Source organism: Strongylocentrotus purpuratus, unplaced genomic scaffold (assembly GCF_000002235.5).
Source record: "Strongylocentrotus purpuratus isolate Spur 01 unplaced genomic scaffold, Spur_5.0 spur5_contig_850, whole genome shotgun sequence".
NCBI lineage: Eukaryota > Metazoa > Echinodermata > Echinoidea > Camarodonta > Strongylocentrotidae > Strongylocentrotus > Strongylocentrotus purpuratus.
This window is the reverse complement of record NW_022145558.1, coordinates 2,479,350-2,503,059: the sequence shown is the minus strand read 5'-3', so window position 1 is coordinate 2,503,059 and position 23,710 is coordinate 2,479,350. Positions and strand designations below refer to the sequence as shown.

General features: G+C 36.6%; 1 protein-coding gene across 1 annotated transcript; it reads right to left on the bottom strand.

The window, feature by feature from the left end:
• Positions 1-445: 445 nt before the first annotated feature.
• Positions 446-8,649, bottom strand: LOC115927939. The gene is made up of 3 exons (XM_030994306.1): positions 8,141-8,649; positions 6,622-7,400; positions 446-5,964 (listed from the first exon to the last, which is right to left on the bottom strand). Exons 1-3 carry the CDS (start codon positions 8,487-8,489, stop codon positions 2,218-2,220), a joined length of 4,875 nt encoding a protein of 1,624 aa, XP_030850166.1. The 5' UTR covers positions 8,490-8,649; the 3' UTR covers positions 446-2,217.
• Between the last annotated feature and the right edge of the window lie 15,061 nt (positions 8,650-23,710).

Genomic DNA, 23,710 nt, shown 5'->3' with positions numbered 1-23,710 from the left:
AATAATGATGTTCTTATGTATTTATTACAAGTATTAAAATAATGAAGCTAAAATATGCAAATTTATGCATATATTTGTCTACTTGTTTTCACAGCATGAAACAGAGGAGGGAAAGTTTAATTTTTTGTGTAATGACACTGTTTTTTCAAAGTAATCCAATTTATCTTGTCAACACATTCACTCAACAATCAAACAAACAAACAAACAAAAACAAACAAAACACATCCACAAACACCAGCAACTTTCTTCTATTAATATTGGCATTGCGAGTCAGTACATGTATATGTCTGGGAATACTACACTAATTCGCACACATCTTCACACCCTATCGCTCACACATTCACTCAAACAAACAAACAGACAAAAAAACAAAAAAACTAAACACTCACAAACACTAGCAACTTTCTTGTATATTACACCCTATAAAAGAATTGATACACTAAACTTTGATTTGTTTACACATTCATTTGGCATTTTTAATTCTCACAAGACTTATGAGTTTGAAGCATGCTTTCAAATTTCTTTTACAAACAAAATAATTTCATTTTATGTCAGTGCTACATGTAATATACTTGACAATGATGATTCATATTTGCTTGTTTTGGTGTCCCATCGATTGTTCAACAGAGAGAAAAAAATCTTTGGCAAAGAGCAAAGATGATAAACTTTAAATGGTTAAAAATATTCCACCCCCCACAAAAAGGTTGAGAGAAGTGATAACATGTCTTTTACGGATGTCTGTTTGGCACTCTGCACTGTTCACTGCATTTCAATTTCCATACCGGTACTTGTAATGCTTAGCATACTTAGTGAAGAAGAAAAAAAAAAACACCTCACAAACCAGATACTCATATTGACAAGTGAAAACACTAATAATCACTTGTACATGTAAGTGAGGATATTTACATAAATGTTGACAAAAAAACTTTTCTGAAATATACAGATCTTAGCATAAAAAGTATGTGTTCATGTTGTATACAGTAGCTGGATTGAGGACATACGTGTAAACAAGTCCTATACATAGATAAGTTAACATGTACTAGTATCAAAAAGCATACTGGACATTCTTATTAAGACCCATCTTGCACAGGTCCAATTCATACCACCAGTTGGTGCCCTCCTACATTTAGGAACGGTTGTCACTATCTGATCATTTAACACTTCCTCCAGGTGATTAATAAAGAAAAATAAGAAATACATGTATTGACTTTCCTCTCAGACATAAAGTGAACACTGTATGTACTTACATTTCAAGTTATAATAAGCATAATACAATATTTGTTCTTTGCTTTGGGTTTTCGTATTCACATTCTTGCAAAATTTCCCATTTCATCTAGAGGGGACAAATAATTTCAATACAATGCTACACAAATTACAAGTGAATGTCTCACTGTGTTATATAATGGAGTTTTACACATGAGCAACAACATTTAATCAATCCCCATTCGTATCTTTAAAATACTGCAATACATCCTACAACGTAACTGCAGTTATTGTATAAACAGGAATTTCTCATACTTTTGAGTTCATTTTAGTTGAAGTGTACATGTATAACAATCATTTACACACCAATCTGTAATGTAACGCAGTAAGAGCATTTAAGTGAAATCATTTCATAGTCATTTGTAAAAATATGCTTCAAAAGTAGGTTGGTATTCAATGAGGATGCATGAAAATAAGTTATGGAGAAACAAAATCTGAAAAATTCACAAGAATAAATCAGGGACACACAAATACCATACAGCAAATGATACATGCTTTCCAAATCGGATACTAGTAGCCCATGCTATTACTTTTCCCCGGCTATGCAGCATCAAAATGTATTGATCACCCAACACTTCTTGTCAATATAAACGCATTATTAAGTTTTATGAAACTTAATAAAATCCTTTGCTGCATCCTTTTCAATGACACAACATATCATCTGAGTCCCCCATTTCTTCTACCATTTAACCTTTGGAATAATTCACAAGAAAATAATTTCACATGATGAAAATGATATGTGGAACATATGCTATTTTAACAAATGTATTATTATTTCAACTTCTAATCCCATTTGCAGCTGTGGAGCATCAAATTGCAACACAAAAGCAATATGAATAATAAATACTATTAATACAACATACATGTACCAACAAGTAATTTACAAGGTGTCGAAATATTAAACTAAATGAACTTATTCACTGGATTGTTTTTCAACAATGACACCCTTCCTTCTTACTCAAAATCAGAGTCTTCATTATCTTCATCTTCTTCTTCCTCTTCTTCTTCTTGCTCTTCAGCAGTGTTAGCAACTTGATTTTCACATCTTTCACAATTGCACATATCAGTGCACGGTATCTTATTTTTACGACATTCACACTGTCTTGTACTACAATGACTCTTTTTGCACTTGCACTTCAACTGCCCAAGAAAGTTTCCTGGTGCAGGAGGAAGGTTTCCCCATTTGATGACAAGGTCACCCTTTTCCATTGCCCAACCACAACATGTTGGATTCGGGGCATTTATTAACTTGTTTGTGGCTCGCCTGTGAATAGCAGCCTGGTAGTTGGCTCGCTTAGCATGCTCATGCAATGAGTCCTGATTAGGGGGAAGTGAATGTTCAAACTTGCATTCTAACCTGAACATATTGTACCGCACTAGATTGATACTTTTTTCTTCCTTGCGTCCATACAGAGCACAGACAAATTCTTCTAGTTTCTCATTCAGGTTTCCAGACAATTCAAAATGTTGTCCTACTTCACCAAATACCTGTACAAATCTCCTCTCCTCCAACATTAACTTAAGAGCTTTGATTTTACCTTTGCCATAGAATGCACTTACAGAGTCGCACCCTGTAAAACAGTGAAGCCCTATTAAGGCATTGGTAACATCAGTACCTAAATCCTCTGAGAGTGATGTCAAATCTATAGTTCGAGCCTGAGTTCCTCGTCCAGTGTGAAAGAGAACACGACTTTGAATGTTTCCAACCAAAGCAAGGGCAATGATGAAGACATCAGTATCAGGGCTCCTTATAATGACTGCCTTTTGTGTCTCATCTTCTGAGGAAGCCTGTCTTTGCGATGCATACGCACAGTGAAGAAGTAACCGAGTATCTGCTTCTTCGTGGTCTGCGTGGAGGTCTGGTATATCACAAACGACTAATTCCCCATTCTGAGGGCAGAGAGAATGGCATGTGGTTCCATGAGCTAGAAATACTTCCACATTCTTAAACTCATCTGGACTGGTTTGTCTCCATGTGTTGAACAAGAACTCCACTAATTCCTCCTTGTTTGCACCACATGCGATGTATTTCGTCCACTGAAGAGGGATAGGCTGGTCTTTGCTGTAGATCTTTATCCTCTCTGTTCCTCCGGCTGCTCGTTTGCCTCGCTCTCCACCTTTTATTGAAATGGACGGGTATCGATCAGTTACAAAGTGGATCGAGTTGGAGTACAAATTATTAGCCAATCCTATGAGCTTTTTGAGGATACAGTCAGCAAGATTCCCAAAGGTCATTAATGACGAAATGCGACCACCCATTTCTTGAATGAGGGCCATTCCATCAACCACCCAAACTGTTCCTTTTGGGATAACTGGTTCATCTGAACCTGAAACACTTTTTCCTTCAAAATGTCGAAGCAAACTGGCTTTGTTGGTTTTAACCAAGTTCCCTTCGTCTGTTCCCAAGGCCAAAGGATAAGTTGTTAGTGTGTACCTCATCAGATCTTGGATGTCAATGTCTCGACTCCGGGAAGCAATAAGCAGTTTGGCCAACATACTCTTATCGGCAGATGTTTTTCCCTGTTTACATAGCTTTTTTGATGCTTCCTTCTTCTTCATTGTTGTGAAGGTTTTGAGTTTTTTCTGTTTGATTGTGATGAACAGGTCTTTGGTCCCTGACTGAAGTCTCTCTTGAAGATATTCTTCGGTTTCACATTGACCGCGGCTATGGGCAAGTAGCAAGTCATTCTTAACCTCTTCTGTAGCAACAATGCCGGATGATATATGTAACAAACAGTCACTGGTTTCCTCAAATGGGTTTACCATTTTCTCAATCGTATCACAGACAGCTTGAATGTCCTCGTTATCTTTCTTGATACGGTGCTGCTGGAGATCTTTGACTGCGGCTGACGAATCACTCTTCCCAGCCATGCTTGCACACTGGTGCTGTATGGCTGCTCTAATATGATGAGACAATACCCATCTGTGGTAGGAACCTCTGGAGTTACTAAACCCTATTACTCCTCCCTGAGTCTTCGTGTCTCTGTTGATTGTTTGCTCGATTGTCTGGTCCCCAGGAATCCCAGCAAATCCATGCCTGTCTTGGCGAACGACAGCAAACTGGCCTTCGAGGAATGCATTGTGAACAGATGGATGAGTCTCGGGGAGTTGCTTCATTTCCATCCAATAGGCTGGTAGATATCTCGAGTAATTGATGTGGTCATATGCGAAAAACCATGGAAGCAGTCCTCTCACAGAAGACAAGTGCAACAACCAATTTCCTTCTTTTGTTGCTCTGATGAAGAGAAGCAGGTGCTCTACCATGTCTATATAGGAGGACCAGAAGGCAAATGTTGGCGAAGAAGATTTTTCCACTACAAACTTTTCGTACCTTGCTTGTAAGCTGCCAAACTCTTCATCATTCACAAGTTGCTTGTGGAGGAGTGATGGGAAAGTAGCTTGCAGCTTTTCCACAGTGTTGGATGCTTCCTCTTGTTCTTCATCACCATCATGGGATTTGATGAATGCCTGCCAACGCAAGTGTTCCATCGCTTCGCTAACGATTTTGTGCATCCTTATGCTCCTGTTATACTGACGCCCACAAAGAACTCCATTTGCAGAACCTTCAGCAACAAGTCCACTCTCAATGATTATGTCTTGTAGTCCAGCATCTCTGAAACGTTTCCCAAGACTTGCAAGGAAATTCATGCTTGTGTGAAACTCTCCCATTCTGATGACAGTTCTAGCCATGAGGTGGTCATCTTTCCAGCGTATTTGCTGGGCCTTACTGTAAATGGCCTGATCACAGACAATGACGATGGACTCTTGCTGAAGGAGGGTGCATATCTTTACGCTCTTCACTAGAATTGTATTGATCGTGTCCATTAGAGTGGGCGAGGCATCAATGGCTGGAAGATAGTATACACTGGATATTTTTGGCTTTGCTTGGTCCAACTGTGTGTTATATCCAGTCCAGCTTGGGAGTAAAGAACCTCTTTGTCCTTGAATGCGAGATAGGCGGAACGCTAGTTCCTTCTTCTTTGCCGACAGCAGATATGATTCTCTACGGTTTTCTGTTATGTCCAGGTCTTGCCCGAACGGTGCTGGACCCTTCTTCCCTGAACCAAAGTATGATACAAGGGATGAAGCAGGGGCAGTAATTGACCGTTTATGGGATCTTGGGACAGATGGGCGTTGGTCATTCACTACCTCAGGTTTTCCACTCTGGATCAGAATACCATTAGTGGAATGCGTTGTTCCCTTTCCTGATATGGTCTCTTCTGAGAAATCAATGTTGTCCCAGACTAGCGTGGTGAACTTTGGTGTCACACCTTCTGGCAAAACTTCATCTCCTCTTGAAAGCTGCTTTGTGGCAAGGGCAGTGTCATGCTCTAAGACCATCGAATGTGACGTGCAATGTCCGAGGCCATTCAGAATGCCAATCAGCTTTGCTGACCCTGTCATGTGTCTAACTGTCATGGCTAGTGATGAGTGTTTAGGAAAGATTACTTTACCCTTACAATTCATATACATTACATCTTGACAAATAGATAGTAACTTTCTCTTTTCATCTACACCTGTTCTTACAAAACCTGACAGTTCTAAATCTTCTGATGCATCTACAACCCAGGACAAGAAGTTGAATAACATGCTTGGAGTTGCTTCCTCGGCAGACTGGAGAGAAAGGTCACTTGCAACTGGAGGCCACTTGACTTGCTCTCGATGCTTGGTACATGCAGACTGAATGCTCTCCTTGAGGATCTAAATAAAAAAGCACAGGGAGAAGGAGAAAAAAAAACATTTAGCAATTTGTTAGGAAGGGCATGCTACATGTAAATTTGTTCATGAATAAAAAAATCTCCAAATTAAAAAAAAAAAAAAAAACATGTATATTTGGCTTCAGTTTTACTGTGCTCTGACTGCCTAATTATTAAAAAAAAACAGTTCAAATACATACATGTACATGTTAATGCAATAACTCTGTGTTTCAAACCAGACACAGTTAAGAGTAATTGTAAGGGGTAATCATAAACTCACTAACATGTTTTTTTTCCTTCTAATTGATGCCCCAAAATCAAATGCTTATTTTCTATAGTATAATACATATACATGTACTCGTAGTATTGTAGAATATTTTGTCCACATTTGGTTAAAAGTTCCATAAAAACTTATTATTTATGAAAAAATATTGAAATGTAAAAATCTATGTTATTGAACAACATCAAAATCATATGTTCAGTTCCTTAAAAAAATGCTCATGTGTTTGGAATCTTGTTTTCCTCCTTAAAATGTTGCACCTAAAACCTGTACGTACATCTTATTCATTTGCACCTCAGCACCTGCAAATATAAAATCATGCTTTACAGAAAATAAAGTGTTCACAAAAAATACAAAGTGACTACCAGTAGTTTTTCTAACCTGTGATGCATGGAAAAGTGTACGAAGCTGCCCATGTTGGGCGTCAGTAGAAATCTGTTTGGGTTCGTCATCACATGATGATTGCGAGTCTTCACTTGTGCTGGTGGACTGGTCTTGAACTGCCTGTTCTGCTAAGGCTTCTGCCTCCATCTCCGATGTCATAACAATGTCGCTCTCATTCTTCTTCCGTGGTGACACAAAGAGAAGCTCAGGGAATGCATCTTTAAGCAGCTTTTTGAGTCTTGATGTTTTGTACCCAGATACATCTACTCCCTCTACTCTTTTTGCAATCTTAATGAACATCTGTTTCAAAGTTGTCAGACGAAGGAGTTCCTTGCCTTGAACAATTCTCTTTTGAACAATTGAAGCGAGTTCACTGAATGATGCACTATACAAGTGCATACTTTCTGCATCCGTGTCAAGCTGATCTTCTTTAGAGACGCATCTCACAAACTCACGGTAACAAAGTTTGTGATACCGGACTTCAACAGCAACCATGTCCTTCCCACGTATCTGGGTTAATATGCGTGAATGTTTCCGTTTTTCAGCTGCTTGCAGAAAATTTGCTGCATTTATCCGCTCACACATAACCAGTGGGATAGGATACCTCTTACTACTAATCCTGTCAGTGAGCCATCGCATTTTCCTACAGATGATGCACTCTTTAGGAAGGACATTGCGAGACTTTGTTGGGGACACACTGGAGCGTAGAAGCTTCCTGGGTGGAGCAGATGTCGATGGGACATCGATGTCTTCTGTTGAAGATTCAACATCAGCATCTGAAAAAAAGAAAAATTAAACCAAAATTGGTACAAGTTCAGCCTTTAGGTAGCTACAATGTAGCATGTGGTAGATTTCTAGGATCATATATGAGAATATTTAATTTCTACATTTCATATACTCATAACAAGAAGAGTAATCAGGTCCTAAAATGTATCACCAGTATAACATTTTTTCAAGAAATGCATACAGTAGGCCTACCTTGGACCGAGATAAATGTAGTTCATAGAAAACCAGGTTTTGATCTAGCCTCCAAACAATGTACATGTAGATCTACTTCATGTTTGCCTAATTATTTAAGAATACACCATTTAATATTTAAAAATTCTGCATACTAAAGTACTTTTCAACAATTTAAGTCAGTTTCATTGTACATTGAGGTACGGTACTCAGTCATGCATCGATCATCTAACGAGCAACATTACGTGCACGGTATATCTAAATAAATAGTCAAGTGTAGCTCTAGTAGTAGTACGTAGTACAGCAGCCGCGTTATCAGAAAGATAAACATAAACACTGCAAAGTCTTGCAAATATTATCATATGCATGTAAGGGTTACTCTAAAGCTAATGCACATGCATCACTGCACTGCCACCCTGTTCAGATCTGAATGATTCTGAGCTGTTGTCAGTCAACTCAAGTCATGGATCATGCAAACTTTTTTCGACCTTTGTTCTGGTTCTACATCCATGCACACTCTTCTTATTAACAGTTAAGTCTGGACTGGAGTATGACTTACCTTCACTTTCATCACATTTCCTCTTTCTTGACTCTGCCCTCTGAATCTTTCCGACATGACAAAAAGTCTGGTAGCACCCAAGATGATAACCAGCGTAGCAGTCTTTTGGTAGAGGTGTATCTTCAACATTTGGGCTATTAAGGTCTATGCTCAATTGATTGGCAGTCTTTCTTGCAATATCAGCTTCTCTTGAACCAGAAATCTTGATCCAGCGAAGGCAACAGTTCAGAAACTTGGACCATCCTCTAGACTGAAAAACTATGACTTTTCCATCTTGATCAGAACATAAATGCATACAACAAAAGGCCTTTTTGGTAGCAGATATTGATTGAGAAGCCTTCACATCCATCCTTGTCCATGTTGTTTACATGCTAGGCTACAGCACACATACAATATTTATGTAGGACAACCAACCTGAATCATTGTACGAGCCTGCTCAGTTTGCATGCACTGTATACTGGACTGTCTACTTCCCATACATAGAGAAGCTACACACACGTACACACAACACAACATATGCATGCATATGTACATGGGCTTGCTGTGTGTGTGTAGGGTCCATATGCATGCTGTTCACTAATATTCATATACACTAATCATGGATAGTTTTTATTCATTTTCATGTTATTTTGTAAGAGTTGGGATTGGCAAGTGGTTTCAGATGTATTTGCTTATTTTTAAGAAAATATTACAGCTGACAAAGTGTGGTGCTAAATGATGGGTCACGAAACGGGTGATTTTCAGGTGTCAGCCCACAGTCTACTATGGGAGATGACTTTTTCTAAAATCTGGAGTCTACATTCCTGTCTTTTGCGAGCAATATCGCCGTTATTTCCGCTTGGATTTTGTTGATTTTTGAGTATGTTGTAGCTGAGACTATATGCTATCTAAATCAACCCTCATTTTTTCAATAAGATGTCATGATCGCGCTCATGATCATGATCATGATCATCATGATCATCATTATCATAATGATGATAATCATTTATCAGTTACATTTTCATTTCTTTGAATAAGATAAAAATCGTCAAAAGGTGTTCTTCATGATGTAAATTAGAGTCAAATGTGTAACTGGTTACTGCACAGGGTCAAAGGTCATATATTGTTTCAGTCTATCTTCCCTAGATCCATGATGATCAAGGAGACACAATTTAATCTTGACATATGACTAGATCATAATGGGAGAAGCATATGAATTGGAGAAGCATTTTACAAAATAATATATCGTGTAATGCATTATTCGTTATGTAAACCATTATCATACGTATCACCTAATTCGTCTAAGTGACGAATTAAAGTCTAGTATTTATTTTGTGTCTGTATAGAAGAAATTAGTATTATTCTTCCTCAATGTTGTTCGCAGGATATCTCAAGAATGGCAAAAACCATTATCATGAAACTTTCAATGATGATAGATCTTAGTCCAACTTAGAACTGCATGACTTTTCAAAGACTCAAAGTTATCGTGACGTCATCCAGGCGCCATTTTGTAAAAATCAACTTATGATCATATCTTCATAACGGAAAGTAATTTCTCATTCATATTTATCATGAATAAGATCAATATCCTTCCGGTCAATTTCAGATAAAAAAACGTGCGCAAATCCGCGCGTACGCGTTTGTGCGCGCGTTTACGTGCGCGCAAAAATTTAAAATGCTCCAAATCATTTCCAATTTTTTTTGCACACGTTTCAAGCCATATGGAGCATTTGACAAAAAATCACTCAAACGCGCATGCGCGCGCGTTTTTTGCGCGTTCTGGCATTTTGCAACATATAATCGCCAAATTTTCTCTGTCATCATGTTTGGCACATTTTCCCGAACATTTTGATACCATGTTCATCCCTTTATCACTATTAATAACGGAATGAGCGTCCGTTCAAGATAAATATCCTTGTGTGCGAGCTCATGTATTACACAGTATATATGGGCAAAAACATGCCTTTAAAACGTCCATTGGGATGAACAAGGAATGCCGAGTTTTTTTGATATTTTGATAGAGTATGAGTCGGAGATATGATTTCATAGCTTATTTGGCCATTAAATACATCTTGACGTCATCATAATGGCCTTTGAAGTCAAAATACAAAATTGCATATTATGACGTCATTATATTTTTTGAAAATTTAGTGTATTTCTCATAATATTGACTGATTTTCTTCCAAATTGCGGTATCTTGTAGCTTAGGAAATTGCCTACAAGATCAATACACACTGCTTTTTATTTCATTGACGTCATTATAGTACAAAATTCAATTAAAGGCCACATTTCAGAATTTTCTTTATTTGCGTGTTAAGCCTAAGGAAGGTGAATTTCGTTCACATCATGAATCTTCATGACATTGATCTTTGAGCACTATCTAGCTTATTTGTACTCTATGTTCTCCCAAATTCTGATACGGTGTAGCTAATAAATTATCTACAATATTGACGTACATCATTTATCATTTCGATGACATCATCATTGTGAAAATTTCAATTAAAGGTGACATGTCAGAATTTTCTTAGTTAGCGTGTTAGGCGACTTTTTCTGAAATCCTGATTCTACAAATCTCTATCGAATACCTGAAGGGGGAGCTATACCACTCTTAATCATGGTCTTTATCGTATTTATGTTCATTATCATTAGATCATCATCGGCACATTTCATGATAACAAAATAGGACGTATCACCTAATTCGTCAAAGTGACGAATTAAAGTCTAGTTTATTTATTTATTATTATTTTTCCTCGAATTTGTTCGCAGGATATCTCAAGACTGAATGAAGCCATTGTTATGAATCTTTCAATGATGATAGATCTTAGTCTAACTTAGAACTGCGTGACTTTTCAAAGACTCAAAGTCATCGTGACGTCATTCAGGCGCCATTTTGTGAAAATCAACTAATGATCATATCTTCATAACGGAAAAGTATTTCTCATTCATAATTATCACGATTAAGATCAATATCCGTCCGGTCAATTTCAGCTCAATAAACGTGCCTAAATGCGCGCGTGCGCGCTCGTCCGCGCGTTTACGCGCGCGCAAAAATTTAAAATGCTCTTAATCATCCCAAATTTTTTTTGCATACGTTTCAGGCCATATAGAGCATTTGATAAAAAATCGCGCTCACGCACATGCGCGCTTTTTTTTTGCGCGTACTAGCATTTTGCAACATAGAATCGCCGAATTTTCTTTATCATTATATTTGGCACATTTTTCCAAGCATTTTGATAACTTGTTCATCTTTTAATAACGCAATGAGCGTCCGCCAAAGTTGACAGCGCGCGCGGATCTGCGTTATCTTTATCCACAATACATGGGCAAAATCATGCCTATACAAAATTCATTGTAACTCTTCAGAATAGATAGGAACTCCCAATATTTTTTTCATATTTAGATAGATTATGAGTCGGAGATATGATTTCATGTCTCATTTGACCCTCAATTAAATCATGACGTCATCATAATGGCCTCCGAACTCAAAATTTTAATTTGCACATTATGATGTAAGCATATTTTTGGAAAACTGATTGTATCTCTTTAAATATTGATTGATTTTGTTTCAAATTTTGATATGTTCTAGCTGAGACAATTGTCGACAAATGCAGTGTCCACAATTTTTCATTTTGACAAAGGAATCATGGCGTATTTTTGCGATTAAAGGAGGCATGTCAATTTTTTACATTTTGCGTGTATTCTCTATGGGACATGACTTTTTCTCAAAACTGGATTCTACACTCCTGTCTTTCGCGAGCAAAAATCTCCGTTGTCTTAGCTTAGTTTTTGCTGAGCTTCGTATATGTTGTAGCTGAGACAATAATCTATCACACGTGTGCCTTTCATTTTTCGATCAGATGCCGGGATTATGCTCATATTTCACTTGCAAAGTAGGATTTGAGAATTCCATTTCCCGTTTACGTGTAATCGCTATGGGAAATGTTTTGGTATATCGGTAACGCACTTGACTTCCATCCTCGAGATCCATGGTTCGAGTCCGGGTGTCTCCAACAATATGTGTCTTCACTTTATTTTTTGACCTTTCACTGTACCATCTCCTTTGAGTATTAAAACAAGTAGAATCGCAAATAATGTAATAAACAACCCTATTTTCTTTATTATTACCCTATTTTTCACTTAATCCATTACTTTTTGCGTTTAATCCCTATGGGAGATGACTTTTTCTCAAATCTGGATTCTACATTCCTGTGTTTTGAGCAATATCGCCGATATTTCTGCTTGGATTTTGTTGATTTTTGAGTATGTTGTAGCTGAGACAAGTTTCCACGAGATTTATGTAGACTATTTAACATTATCATGACGTTATCATAGTCAAAAATTCAATCATAGGTGACATGTCAATTATCATATATAACAATCCTCAATCGGATACCTGAAGGGGGCGCTATACCACTTTCAATCATGGTCATCTGGAAGGCATTGTTCTCAATTGCATCTCTCTCTCCTCTCTCTTGCTCTTTACTTCTCCTCTCATGTTCTGCCCCTCTCCTTTTTTGGTCTGTCTCTGCATCTATCTCTCTTCTCTTTCACCCTCTCCCTCTCTCTCTCTCTCTTGCCTTGCGTCCCCCTTATTCTCTTGGTCTGTCTCCCTCTTGCCCTACAGTTGAAACTTGACTCATGGATAGACCATAATGGGAGTAGTAAACGAAATATGAAATCGTGAAATCGCGTTCTTCATTATGTTACACATGAGCATACGTATCACCTAATTCGTCAAAGTGACGAATTAAAGTCTAGTTATTATCAGGTGGGCTGTATATCGTACAGACCACCTTATAATTTCGTTAGAATTGCCTTTATTTATTTATTATCAGGTGGGCTGTATAACGTACAGACCACCTTATAATTTCGTTAGAATTGCCTTTATTATATATTTTTCTTATTTCTAACCACTTTTTTGTGAACAAGATAACTTGGAAATGGCTCAATCAAATGCCTAGAAATTTGGCACACATATGTATAGACATATGTACAAAGCACAATAACGTTTTCAACATTGACCTTCACTGATGACGTCATCTAGGCGCCATTTTGTAAAATTTTACGAAAATCAACTCATGATCATATCTTCATAACCAAAAGGTATTTCTCGTTCATATTTATCATGATCAAGGTCAATATCCGTCCGGTCAATAAAAGGTCAAATAACGCGCGCCTGCGCGTACGTCCGCGCGTCAATGCGCGCGCAAAATTTTGAAATGCTCAAAATCGTCTGAAAATCATTTTGCATACGTTTTAGGCCATTCTAAGCATTTTATAAAAAATCGCGCGTACGAGCATGCGCGCGCGTTTTCGCGCGTAAAACTTTTGCACAACATTGAATTGCTTTTTTTTTTCTTTCATAATATACCACATATATTTACAAACAAATTGATACCACGTTTGTCTCTTTATGACTATTAATAACGGATTGATCGACCGTTTAACAAAAATTTCCGTGCGCGCGAGCTCTTGTAATACATAGCAAATATGGGCAAAAACATGCCTATACAAAATCCATTGTAGCTCTTTAGGAAGCAAGGTGACCCCAATTTGTTTTCATATTTTAATAGAGTATGATTCGGAGATATTGTTTCATGTCTCATTCGACCCTCAATTAACTCATGACGTCATCACAATGGCCTCCGAACTCAAAATTCCAATTTGCATATTATGACGTCAGCATATTTATGGAAAATTGATTGTATCTCTGTAAATATTGATTGATTTTCTTCCAAATTTTGATATGTTCTAGCTGAGACAATTCTCTACAAAGGCAATTGCTATTATTTTTCATTTTGACAAAGGCATGGCGTATTTTTGCGATTAAAGGAGGCATGTAAATTTTTTACATTTTGCATGTATTCTCTATGGGATATGACTTTTTCTCAAAACTCTATTCTACATTCCCGTCTTTCGCGAGCAATATCTACGTCGTTTTAGCTTCGTTTACGCTGAACTTCGAGTATGTTGTAGATGAGACAAAAAGCTATCTCAAATGTACCCTTTATTTTGTCTCAATTTTTTGTTGGATCAGCCCACCTATACTTGTTCCAAACAAGTATTACAAATCTAGTTAAATATTTTTCTTATTTCTAACCACTTTTTTGTGAACAAGATAACACGAAAATGGCTCGATCAAAATCCTTGAAATTTGGCACACATATGTAAAGGCATATGTAAAAAGCACAATAACGTTTTCAACATTGACCTTTACTGATGACGTCATCTAGGCGCCATTTTGTAAAACTTTACGAAAATCAACTCATGATCATATCTTCATAACCAAAAGCTATTTCTCATTCATATTTATCATGATCAAGTTCAATAACCGTCCGGTTAATTTCAGGTCAAATAACGCGCGCGTGCGCGTACGTCCGCGCGTCAATGCGCGCGCAAAATTTTAAAATGCTCAAAATCGTCTCAAAATCATTTTGCATACGTTTTAGGCCATTCTAAGCATTTTATAAAAAATCGCGCACACGAGCATGCGCGCGCGTTTTCGCGCGTAAAACTATTACACAACATAGAATCGCCATTTTTTTTTCTTTCATAATATTTCACATATTTTTACAAACAAATTGATACCATGTTTGTCTCTTTATGACTATTAATAGCGGAATGATCGACCGTTTAACATAAGTTACCGTGCGCGCGAGCTTTTGTAATACATATCATATATGGGCAAAAACATGCCTATACAAAATCCATTGTAGCTCTTTAGAATGCAAGGTGAACCCCAATTTGTTTTCATATTTTGATAGATTTTGATTTGCAGATATGATTTCATGTCTTATTTGACTCTCAATTAACTCATGACGTCATCAGAATGGCCTCCAAACTCAAAATTTCAATTTGCATATTATGACGTCAGAATATTTTTGAAAAATTGATAGTATCTCTGTAAATATTGATCGATTGTCTTCCAATTTTTGATATGTTCTAGCTGAGACAATTCTCTACAAATGCAGTTGTCACAATTTGTCATTTTGACAGAGACATCATGGCGTATCTTTGCGATTAAAGGAGGCATGTAAAGTTTTCACATTTTGCGTGTATTCTCTATGGGACATGACTTTTTCTCAAAACTCGATTCTACATTCCCGTCTTTCGCGAGCAATATCTACGTCGTTTTAGATTTGTTTACGCTGAACTTCGAGTATGTTGTAGCTGAGACAATAAGCTATCGCAAATGTGCCCTTCACTTTGTCTCAAATTTTAGTTGGACCAGCCCACCTATACTTGTTCCAAACAAGTATTACAAATCTAGTTTATTTTTATTATTCTTCCTCGAATTTGTTCGCAAGATATCTCAAGAATGAATAAAGCCATTATCATGAAACTTGCCATGATGATAGATCTTAGTCTAACTTAGAACTGCATGACTTTTCAATGACTCAAGGTCATCGTGACGTCATCTAGGCGCCATTTTGTGAAAATCAACTTATGATCATATCTTCATAACAGAAAGGCAATTCTCATTTATAATTATCAGGATTAAGATCAGTATCCGTCCGGTCAATTTCAGGTCAATAAATGCACGCAAAAATGCGCGTACGCGTTTGTGCGCGCGTTAACGCGCGCGTAAAATTTTAAATTGCTCAAAATCGTCTTAAATTTTTTTTGCATACGTTTTAGGCCATTATAAGCATTTTATAAAAAATCGCGCAAAACGCGCGTTTTTGCGCGTTTTCGTTCGTCACGGCCGAACGAAAAATAATTACCCCTCAATTTTTTTTGACAGGATATTCCTCATATTTTTCTGAACAATTTGATACCATGTTCATCTTTTTATTACTACTAATAACGGAATGAGCGTCCGTTGAAGATAAATATCCGTGCGTGCGAGCTCATGTATTACATAGCATATATGGGCAAAAACATGCCTATAAAAAGTACATCGGGATGAATAAGGACTGCCAATTTTGTTTCATATTTAGATACAGTATGAGTCGGAGATATGATTTCATATCTTATTAGGCCATTAAATACATCTTGACGTCATCATAATGGCCTTGAAAGTCAAAATACAAAATTGCATATTATGACGTCATTATATTTATGGAAAATTTAGTGTATTTCTCATAATATTGACTGATTTTCTTCCAAATTTCGGTATCTTGTAGTTGAGGCAATTGCCTTCAAGGTAAATACACACTACTTTTTATTTCATTGACGTCATCATAGTACAAAATTCAATTAAAGGCCACATTTCAGAATTTTCTTAATTTGCGTGTTATGCCTAAGGAAGATGAAGTTCGTTCAAATCATAAATCTTCATGACATTGATCTTTGAGCACTATCTAGCTTATTTGTACTCTATGTTCTCCCAAATTCTGATACGGTGTAGCTAATAAATTATCTACAATATTGACGTACATCATTTATCATTTCGATGACATCATCATAGTGAAAATTTCAATTAAAGGCGACATGTCAGAATTTTCTTAGTTAGCGTGTTAGGCGACTTTTTCTGAAATCCTGATTCTACAAATCTCTATCGAATACCTGCAGGGGGCGCTATACCACTCTTAATGATGGTCTTTATCGTATTTATGATCATTATCATTAGATCATCATCGGCACACTTTCATGATAACAAAATAGCACGTATCACCTAATTCGTCAAAGTGACGAATTAAAGTCTAGTTAATATTATAATTGTTATCATTAGGTGATACGTAACGAAGTCTACGTATCACCTTTTGATTTCGTCAAGATTTTTCTTTATTATTATTATTAGGTGGTCTGTCGATGACAGATCACCTATTGATTTCGTTAGAATTTTCTTTCTTTATTCTTTATTCTTTATTAGGTGGTCTGTCGATGACAGATCACCTATTGATTTCGTTAGAATTTTCTTTCTTTATTCTTTATTCTTTATTTATTTTTATTTCTTCCGTACACTTTTTTTGTGTATACGTTTACTCGAAATCGACTTGGTCAATTTCCTTCAAATTTCTGATAGTCATTAGGCCCTATAATATCAAGTTCCCGAAACCTTTTTCAAGTTCATGGGGTCATCGTGACGTCATCCAGGCGCCATTTTGTAAAAATCAAGTCATTATCATATCTCGATAACGAGTCTTCAAAAATAAACCATATTTGGTATACATTAACTTCAGGTCAAAGTTCAACTAAAAATGTCAACAAAATTTGCGCGCGCACCTCGACGCGCACGTACGCGCGCATTAAAATTTTAAAATGCTCAAATTCGTTCCAAATTTTTTTTGCACACGTTTCAGGCCATTGTAAGCATTTTCAAGATTTTGCGCGAGAGCACTTTTTTGCGCGCGTTTCCGCGCGTAAGTGCGCGTACTGACATTTTACAACATGGAAACGCCAAATTTTCTCTATCATATCAACCACATTTTTCCAAGCATTTTGATACCTTGTTCACCTTTTTCTGACCAGTGATAACGCAATGAGCGTCCGTCAAAGTTTACAGCACACGCGGATCTGCATTATCCCTATCCACATTACATGTGCAAAAACAAGCCTATACAAAATTCATTTTAACTCTTCAGAATGGATAGATACCCCCAATTTTTTTCATATTTAGATAGATCATGAGTCGGAGATATGATTTCATGTCTCATTTGACCCTCAATTAACTCATGACGTCATCATAATGGCCTCCGAACTTAAAATTTCAATTTGCATATTATGACGTTAGCAGATTTTTGGAAAATTGATTGTATCTCTGTAAATATTGATCAATTTTCTTTCAAATTTTGATATGTTTTAGCTGAGAATATTCTCTACGAATGTATTTCCCACGATATTTCATTTGAACAATGGCATCATGGCGTATTTTTGCGATTAAAGGAGGCATGTCAATTTTTCACATTTTGCGTGTATTCTCTATGGGACATGACTTTTTCTCAAAACTGGTTTCTACATTCTTGTCTTTCGCGAGCAATATCTCCGTCGTTTTATCTTCGTTTACGCTGAGCTTTGAGTATGTTGTAGCTGAGTCAATATGCTATCGTAAGTGTGCCCTTTAATTTTCGATCAGATGCCGGGATCATGCTCATATTTCACTTACAAAGTGGGATTTGATAATTCCATTTTCCGTTTACGTGTAATCTCTATGGGAAATATTTTGGTACATCGGTAACGCACTTGACTTCCGACCTCGAAGTCCCTGGTTCGAGTCCGGGCGTCTCCAACAATTTTTTTCTTCACTTTTTTTTTCTTTTTGACCTTTCACTGTACCTTTTCCTTTGCTTATTAAAACACGTAGAATCACAAATAATGTTATAAACAACCATGTTTACTTTATTATTCCCCTATTATCACTTGATCCATTACTTTTTGAGTGTAGTCCCTATGGGAGATGACTTTTTCTCAAATCTGGATTCTACATTCCTGTCTTTTGCGAGCAATATCGCCGTTATTTCCGTTTGGTTTTTGTTGATTTTGGAGTATGTTGTAGCTGAGACTATATGCTATCTAAATGTTCCCTCATTTTTTTCAATCAGATGTCATCATGGTCTGTTGATGATCATCATCAACATCATCATGATGATCATCATCATCATCAACATCGTCATCACCATTACTATCAGGATCATCATCATCATGATCATCATGATGATCATCATTGTTTACATGTCTATATAACTTCTCCCTTTCTCAATATAGTAAGTATTATAATCTATCATAAGACTTGAAGACAGACCACCTTAATCGTCTTCGTGACGATTTAAATTCTAGTTTATTTTTATTTCTTCCGTACACTTTTTTAGGTGGTCTGTCGATGACAGATCACCTCTTGATTTCGTTAGAATTTTCTTTCTTTATTCTTTATTCTTTATTAGGTGGTCTGTCGATGACAGATCACCTATTGATTTCGTTAGAATTTTCTTTCTTTATTCTTTATTCTTTATTTATTTTTATTTCTTCCGTACACTTTTTTTGTGTATACGTTTACTCGAAATCGACTTGGTCAATTTCCTTCAAATTTCTGATAGTCATTAGGCCCTATAATATCAAGTTCCCGAAACCTTTTTCAAGTTCATGGGGTCATCGTGACGTCATCCAGGCGCCATTTTGTAAAAATCAAGTCATTATCATATCTCGATAACGAGTCTTCAAAAATAAACCATATTTGGTATACATTAACTTCAGGTCAAAGTTCAACTAAAAATGTCAACAAAATTTGCGCGCGCACCTCGACGCGCACGTACGCGCGCATTAAAATTTTAAAATGCTCAAATTCGTTCCAAATTTTTTTTGCACACGTTTCAGGCCATTGTAAGCATTTTCAAGATTTTGCGCGAGAGCACTTTTTTGCGCGCGTTTCCGCGCGTAAGTGCGCGTACTGACATTTTACAACATGGAAACGCCAAATTTTCTCTATCATATCAACCACATTTTTCCAAGCATTTTGATACCTTGTTCACCTTTTTCTGACCAGTGATAACGCAATGAGCGTCCGTCAAAGTTTACAGCACACGCGGATCTGCATTATCCCTATCCACATTACATGTGCAAAAACAAGCCTATACAAAATTCATTTTAACTCTTCAGAATGGATAGATACCCCCAATTTTTTTCATATTTAGATAGATCATGAGTCGGAGATATGATTTCATGTCTCATTTGACCCTCAATTAACTCATGACGTCATCATAATGGCCTCCGAACTTAAAATTTCAATTTGCATATTATGACGTTAGCAGATTTTTGGAAAATTGATTGTATCTCTGTAAATATTGATCAATTTTCTTTCAAATTTTGATATGTTTTAGCTGAGAATATTCTCTACGAATGTATTCTCCACGATATTTCATTTGAACAATGGCATCATGGCGTATTTTTGCGATTAAAGGAGGCATGTCAATTTTTCACATTTTGCGTGTATTCTCTATGGGACATGACTTTTTCTCAAAACTGGTTTCTACATTCTTGTCTTTCGCGAGCAATATCTCCGTCGTTTTATCTTCGTTTACGCTGAGCTTTGAGTATGTTGTAGCTGAGTCAATATGCTATCGTAAGTGTGCCCTTTAATTTTCGATCAGATGCCGGGATCATGCTCATATTTCACTTACAAAGTGGGATTTGATAATTCCATTTTCCGTTTACGTGTAATCTCTATGGGAAATATTTTGGTACATCGGTAACGCACTTGACTTCCGACCTCGAAGTCCCTGGTTCGAGTCCGGGCGTCTCCAACAATTTTTTTCTTCACTTTTTTTTTCTTTTTGACCTTTCACTGTACCTTTTCCTTTGCTTATTAAAACACGTAGAATCACAAATAATGTTATAAACAACCATGTTTACTTTATTATTCCCCTATTATCACTTGATCCATTACTTTTTGAGTGTAGTCCCTATGGGAGATGACTTTTTCTCAAATCTGGATTCTACATTCCTGTCTTTTGCGAGCAATATCGCCGTTATTTCCGTTTGGTTTTTGTTGATTTTGGAGTATGTTGTAGCTGAGACTATATGCTATCTAAATGTTCCCTCATTTTTTTCAATCAGATGTCATCATGGTCTGTTGATGATCATCATCAACATCATCATGATGATCATCATCATCATCAACATCGTCATCACCATTACTATCAGGATCATCATCATCATGATCATCATGATGATCATCATTGTTTACATGTCTATATAACTTCTCCCTTTCTCAATATAGTAAGTATTATAATCTATCATAAGACTTGAAGACAGACCACCTTAATCGTCTTCGTGACGATTTAAATTCTAGTTTATTTTTATTTCTTCCGTACACTTTTTTAGGTGGTCTGTCGATGACAGATCACCTCTTGATTTCGTTAGAATTTTCTTTCTTTATTCTTTATTCTTTATTAGGTGGTCTGTCGATGACAGATCACCTATTGATTTCGTTAGAATTTTCTTTCTTTATTCTTTATTCTTTATTTATTTTTATTTCTTCCGTACACTTTTTTTGTGTATACGTTTACTCGAAATCGACTTGGTCAATTTCCTTCAAATTTCTGATAGTCATTAGGCCCTATAATATCAAGTTCCCGAAACCTTTTTCAAGTTCATGGGGTCATCGTGACGTCATCCAGGCGCCATTTTGTAAAAATCAAGTCATTATCATATCTCGATAACGAGTCTTCAAAAATAAACCATATTTGGTATACATTAACTTCAGGTCAAAGTTCAACTAAAAATGTCAACAAAATTTGCGCGCGCACCTCGACGCGCACGTACGCGCGCATTAAAATTTTAAAATGCTCAAATTCGTTCCAAATTTTTTTTGCACACGTTTCAGGCCATTGTAAGCATTTTCAAGATTTTGCGCGAGAGCACTTTTTTGCGCGCGTTTCCGCGCGTAAGTGCGCGTACTGACATTTTACAACATGGAAACGCCAAATTTTCTCTATCATATCAACCACATTTTTCCAAGCATTTTGATACCTTGTTCACCTTTTTCTGACCAGTGATAACGCAATGAGCGTCCGTCAAAGTTTACAGCACACGCGGATCTGCATTATCCCTATCCACATTACATGTGCAAAAACAAGCCTATACAAAATTCATTTTAACTCTTCAGAATGGATAGATACCCCCAATTTTTTTCATATTTAGATAGATCATGAGTCGGAGATATGATTTCATGTCTCATTTGACCCTCAATTAACTCATGACGTCATCATAATGGCCTCCGAACTTAAAATTTCAATTTGCATATTATGACGTTAGCAGATTTTTGGAAAATTGATTGTATCTCTGTAAATATTGATCAATTTTCTTTCAAATTTTGATATGTTTTAGCTGAGAATATTCTCTACGAATGTATTCTCCACGATATTTCATTTGAACAATGGCATCATGGCGTATTTTTGCGATTAAAGGAGGCATGTCAATTTTTCACATTTTGCGTGTATTCTCTATGGGACATGACTTTTTCTCAAAACTGGTTTCTACATTCTTGTCTTTCGCGAGCAATATCTCCGTCGTTTTATCTTCGTTTACGCTGAGCTTTGAGTATGTTGTAGCTGAGTCAATATGCTATCGTAAGTGTGCCCTTTAATTTTCGATCAGATGCCGGGATCATGCTCATATTTCACTTACAAAGTGGGATTTGATAATTTCATTTTCCGTTTACGTGTAATCTCTATGGGAAATATTTTGGTACATCGGTATAACGCACTTGACTTCCGACCTCGAGGTCCCTGGTTCGAGTCCGGGCGTCTCCAACAATTTTTTTCTTCACTTTTTTTTTCTTTTTGACCTTTCACTGTACCTTTTCCTTTGCTTATTAAAACACGTAGAATCACAAATAATGTTATAAACAACCATGTTTACTTTATTATTCCCCTATTATCACTTGATCCATTACTTTTTGAGTGTAGTCCCTATGGGAGATGACTTTTTCTCAAATCTGGATTCTACATTCCTGTCTTTTGCGAGCAATATCGCCGTTATTTCCGTTTGGTTTTTGTTGATTTTGGAGTATGTTGTAGCTGAGACTATATGCTATCTAAATGTTCCCTCATTTTTTTCAATCAGATGTCATCATGGTCTGTTGATGATCATCATCAACATCATCATGATCATCATCATCATCATCAACATCGTCATCACCATTACTATCAAGATCATCATCATCATGATCATCATGATGATCATCATTGTTTACATGTCTATATAACTTCTCCCTTTCTCAATATAGTAAGTATTATAATCTATCATAAGACTTGAAGACAGACCACCTTAATCGTCCTCGTGACGATTTAAATTCTAGTTTATTTTTATTTCTTCCGTACACTTTTTTTGTGTATACGTTTACTCGAAATCGACTTGGTCAATTTCCTTCAAATTTCTGATAGTCATTAGGCCCTATAATATCAAGTTCCCGAAACCTTTTTCAAGTTCATGGGGTCATCGTGACGTCATCCAGGCGCCATTTTGTAAAAATCAAGTCATTATCATATCTCGATAACGAGTCTTCAAAAATAAACCATATTTGGTATACATCAACTTCAGGTCAAAGTTCAACTAAAAATGTCAACAAAATTTGCGCGCGCACCTCGACGCGCACGTACGCGCGCATTAAAATTTTAAAATGCTCAAATTCGTTCCAAATTTTTTTTGCACACGTTTCAGGCCATTGTAAGCATTTTCAAGATTTTGCGCGAGAGCACTTTTTTGCGCGCGTTTCCGCGCGTAAGTGCGCGTACTGACATTTTACAACATGGAAACGCCAAATTTTCTCTATCATATCAACCACATTTTTCCAAGCATTTTGATACCTTGTTCACCTTTTTCTGACCAGTGATAACGCAATGAGCGTCCGTCAAAGTTTACAGCACACGCGGATCTGCATTATCCCTATCCACATTACATGTGCAAAAACAAGCCTATACAAAATTCATTTTAACTCTTCAGAATGGATAGATACCCCCAATTTTTTTCATATTTAGATAGATCATGAGTCGGAGATATGATTTCATGTCTCATTTGACCTTCAATTAACTCATGACGTCATCGTAATGGCCTCCGAACTTAAAATTTCAATTTGCATATTATGACGTTAGCAGATTTTTGGAAAATTGATTGTATCTCTGTAAATATTGATCAATTTTCTTTCAAATTTTG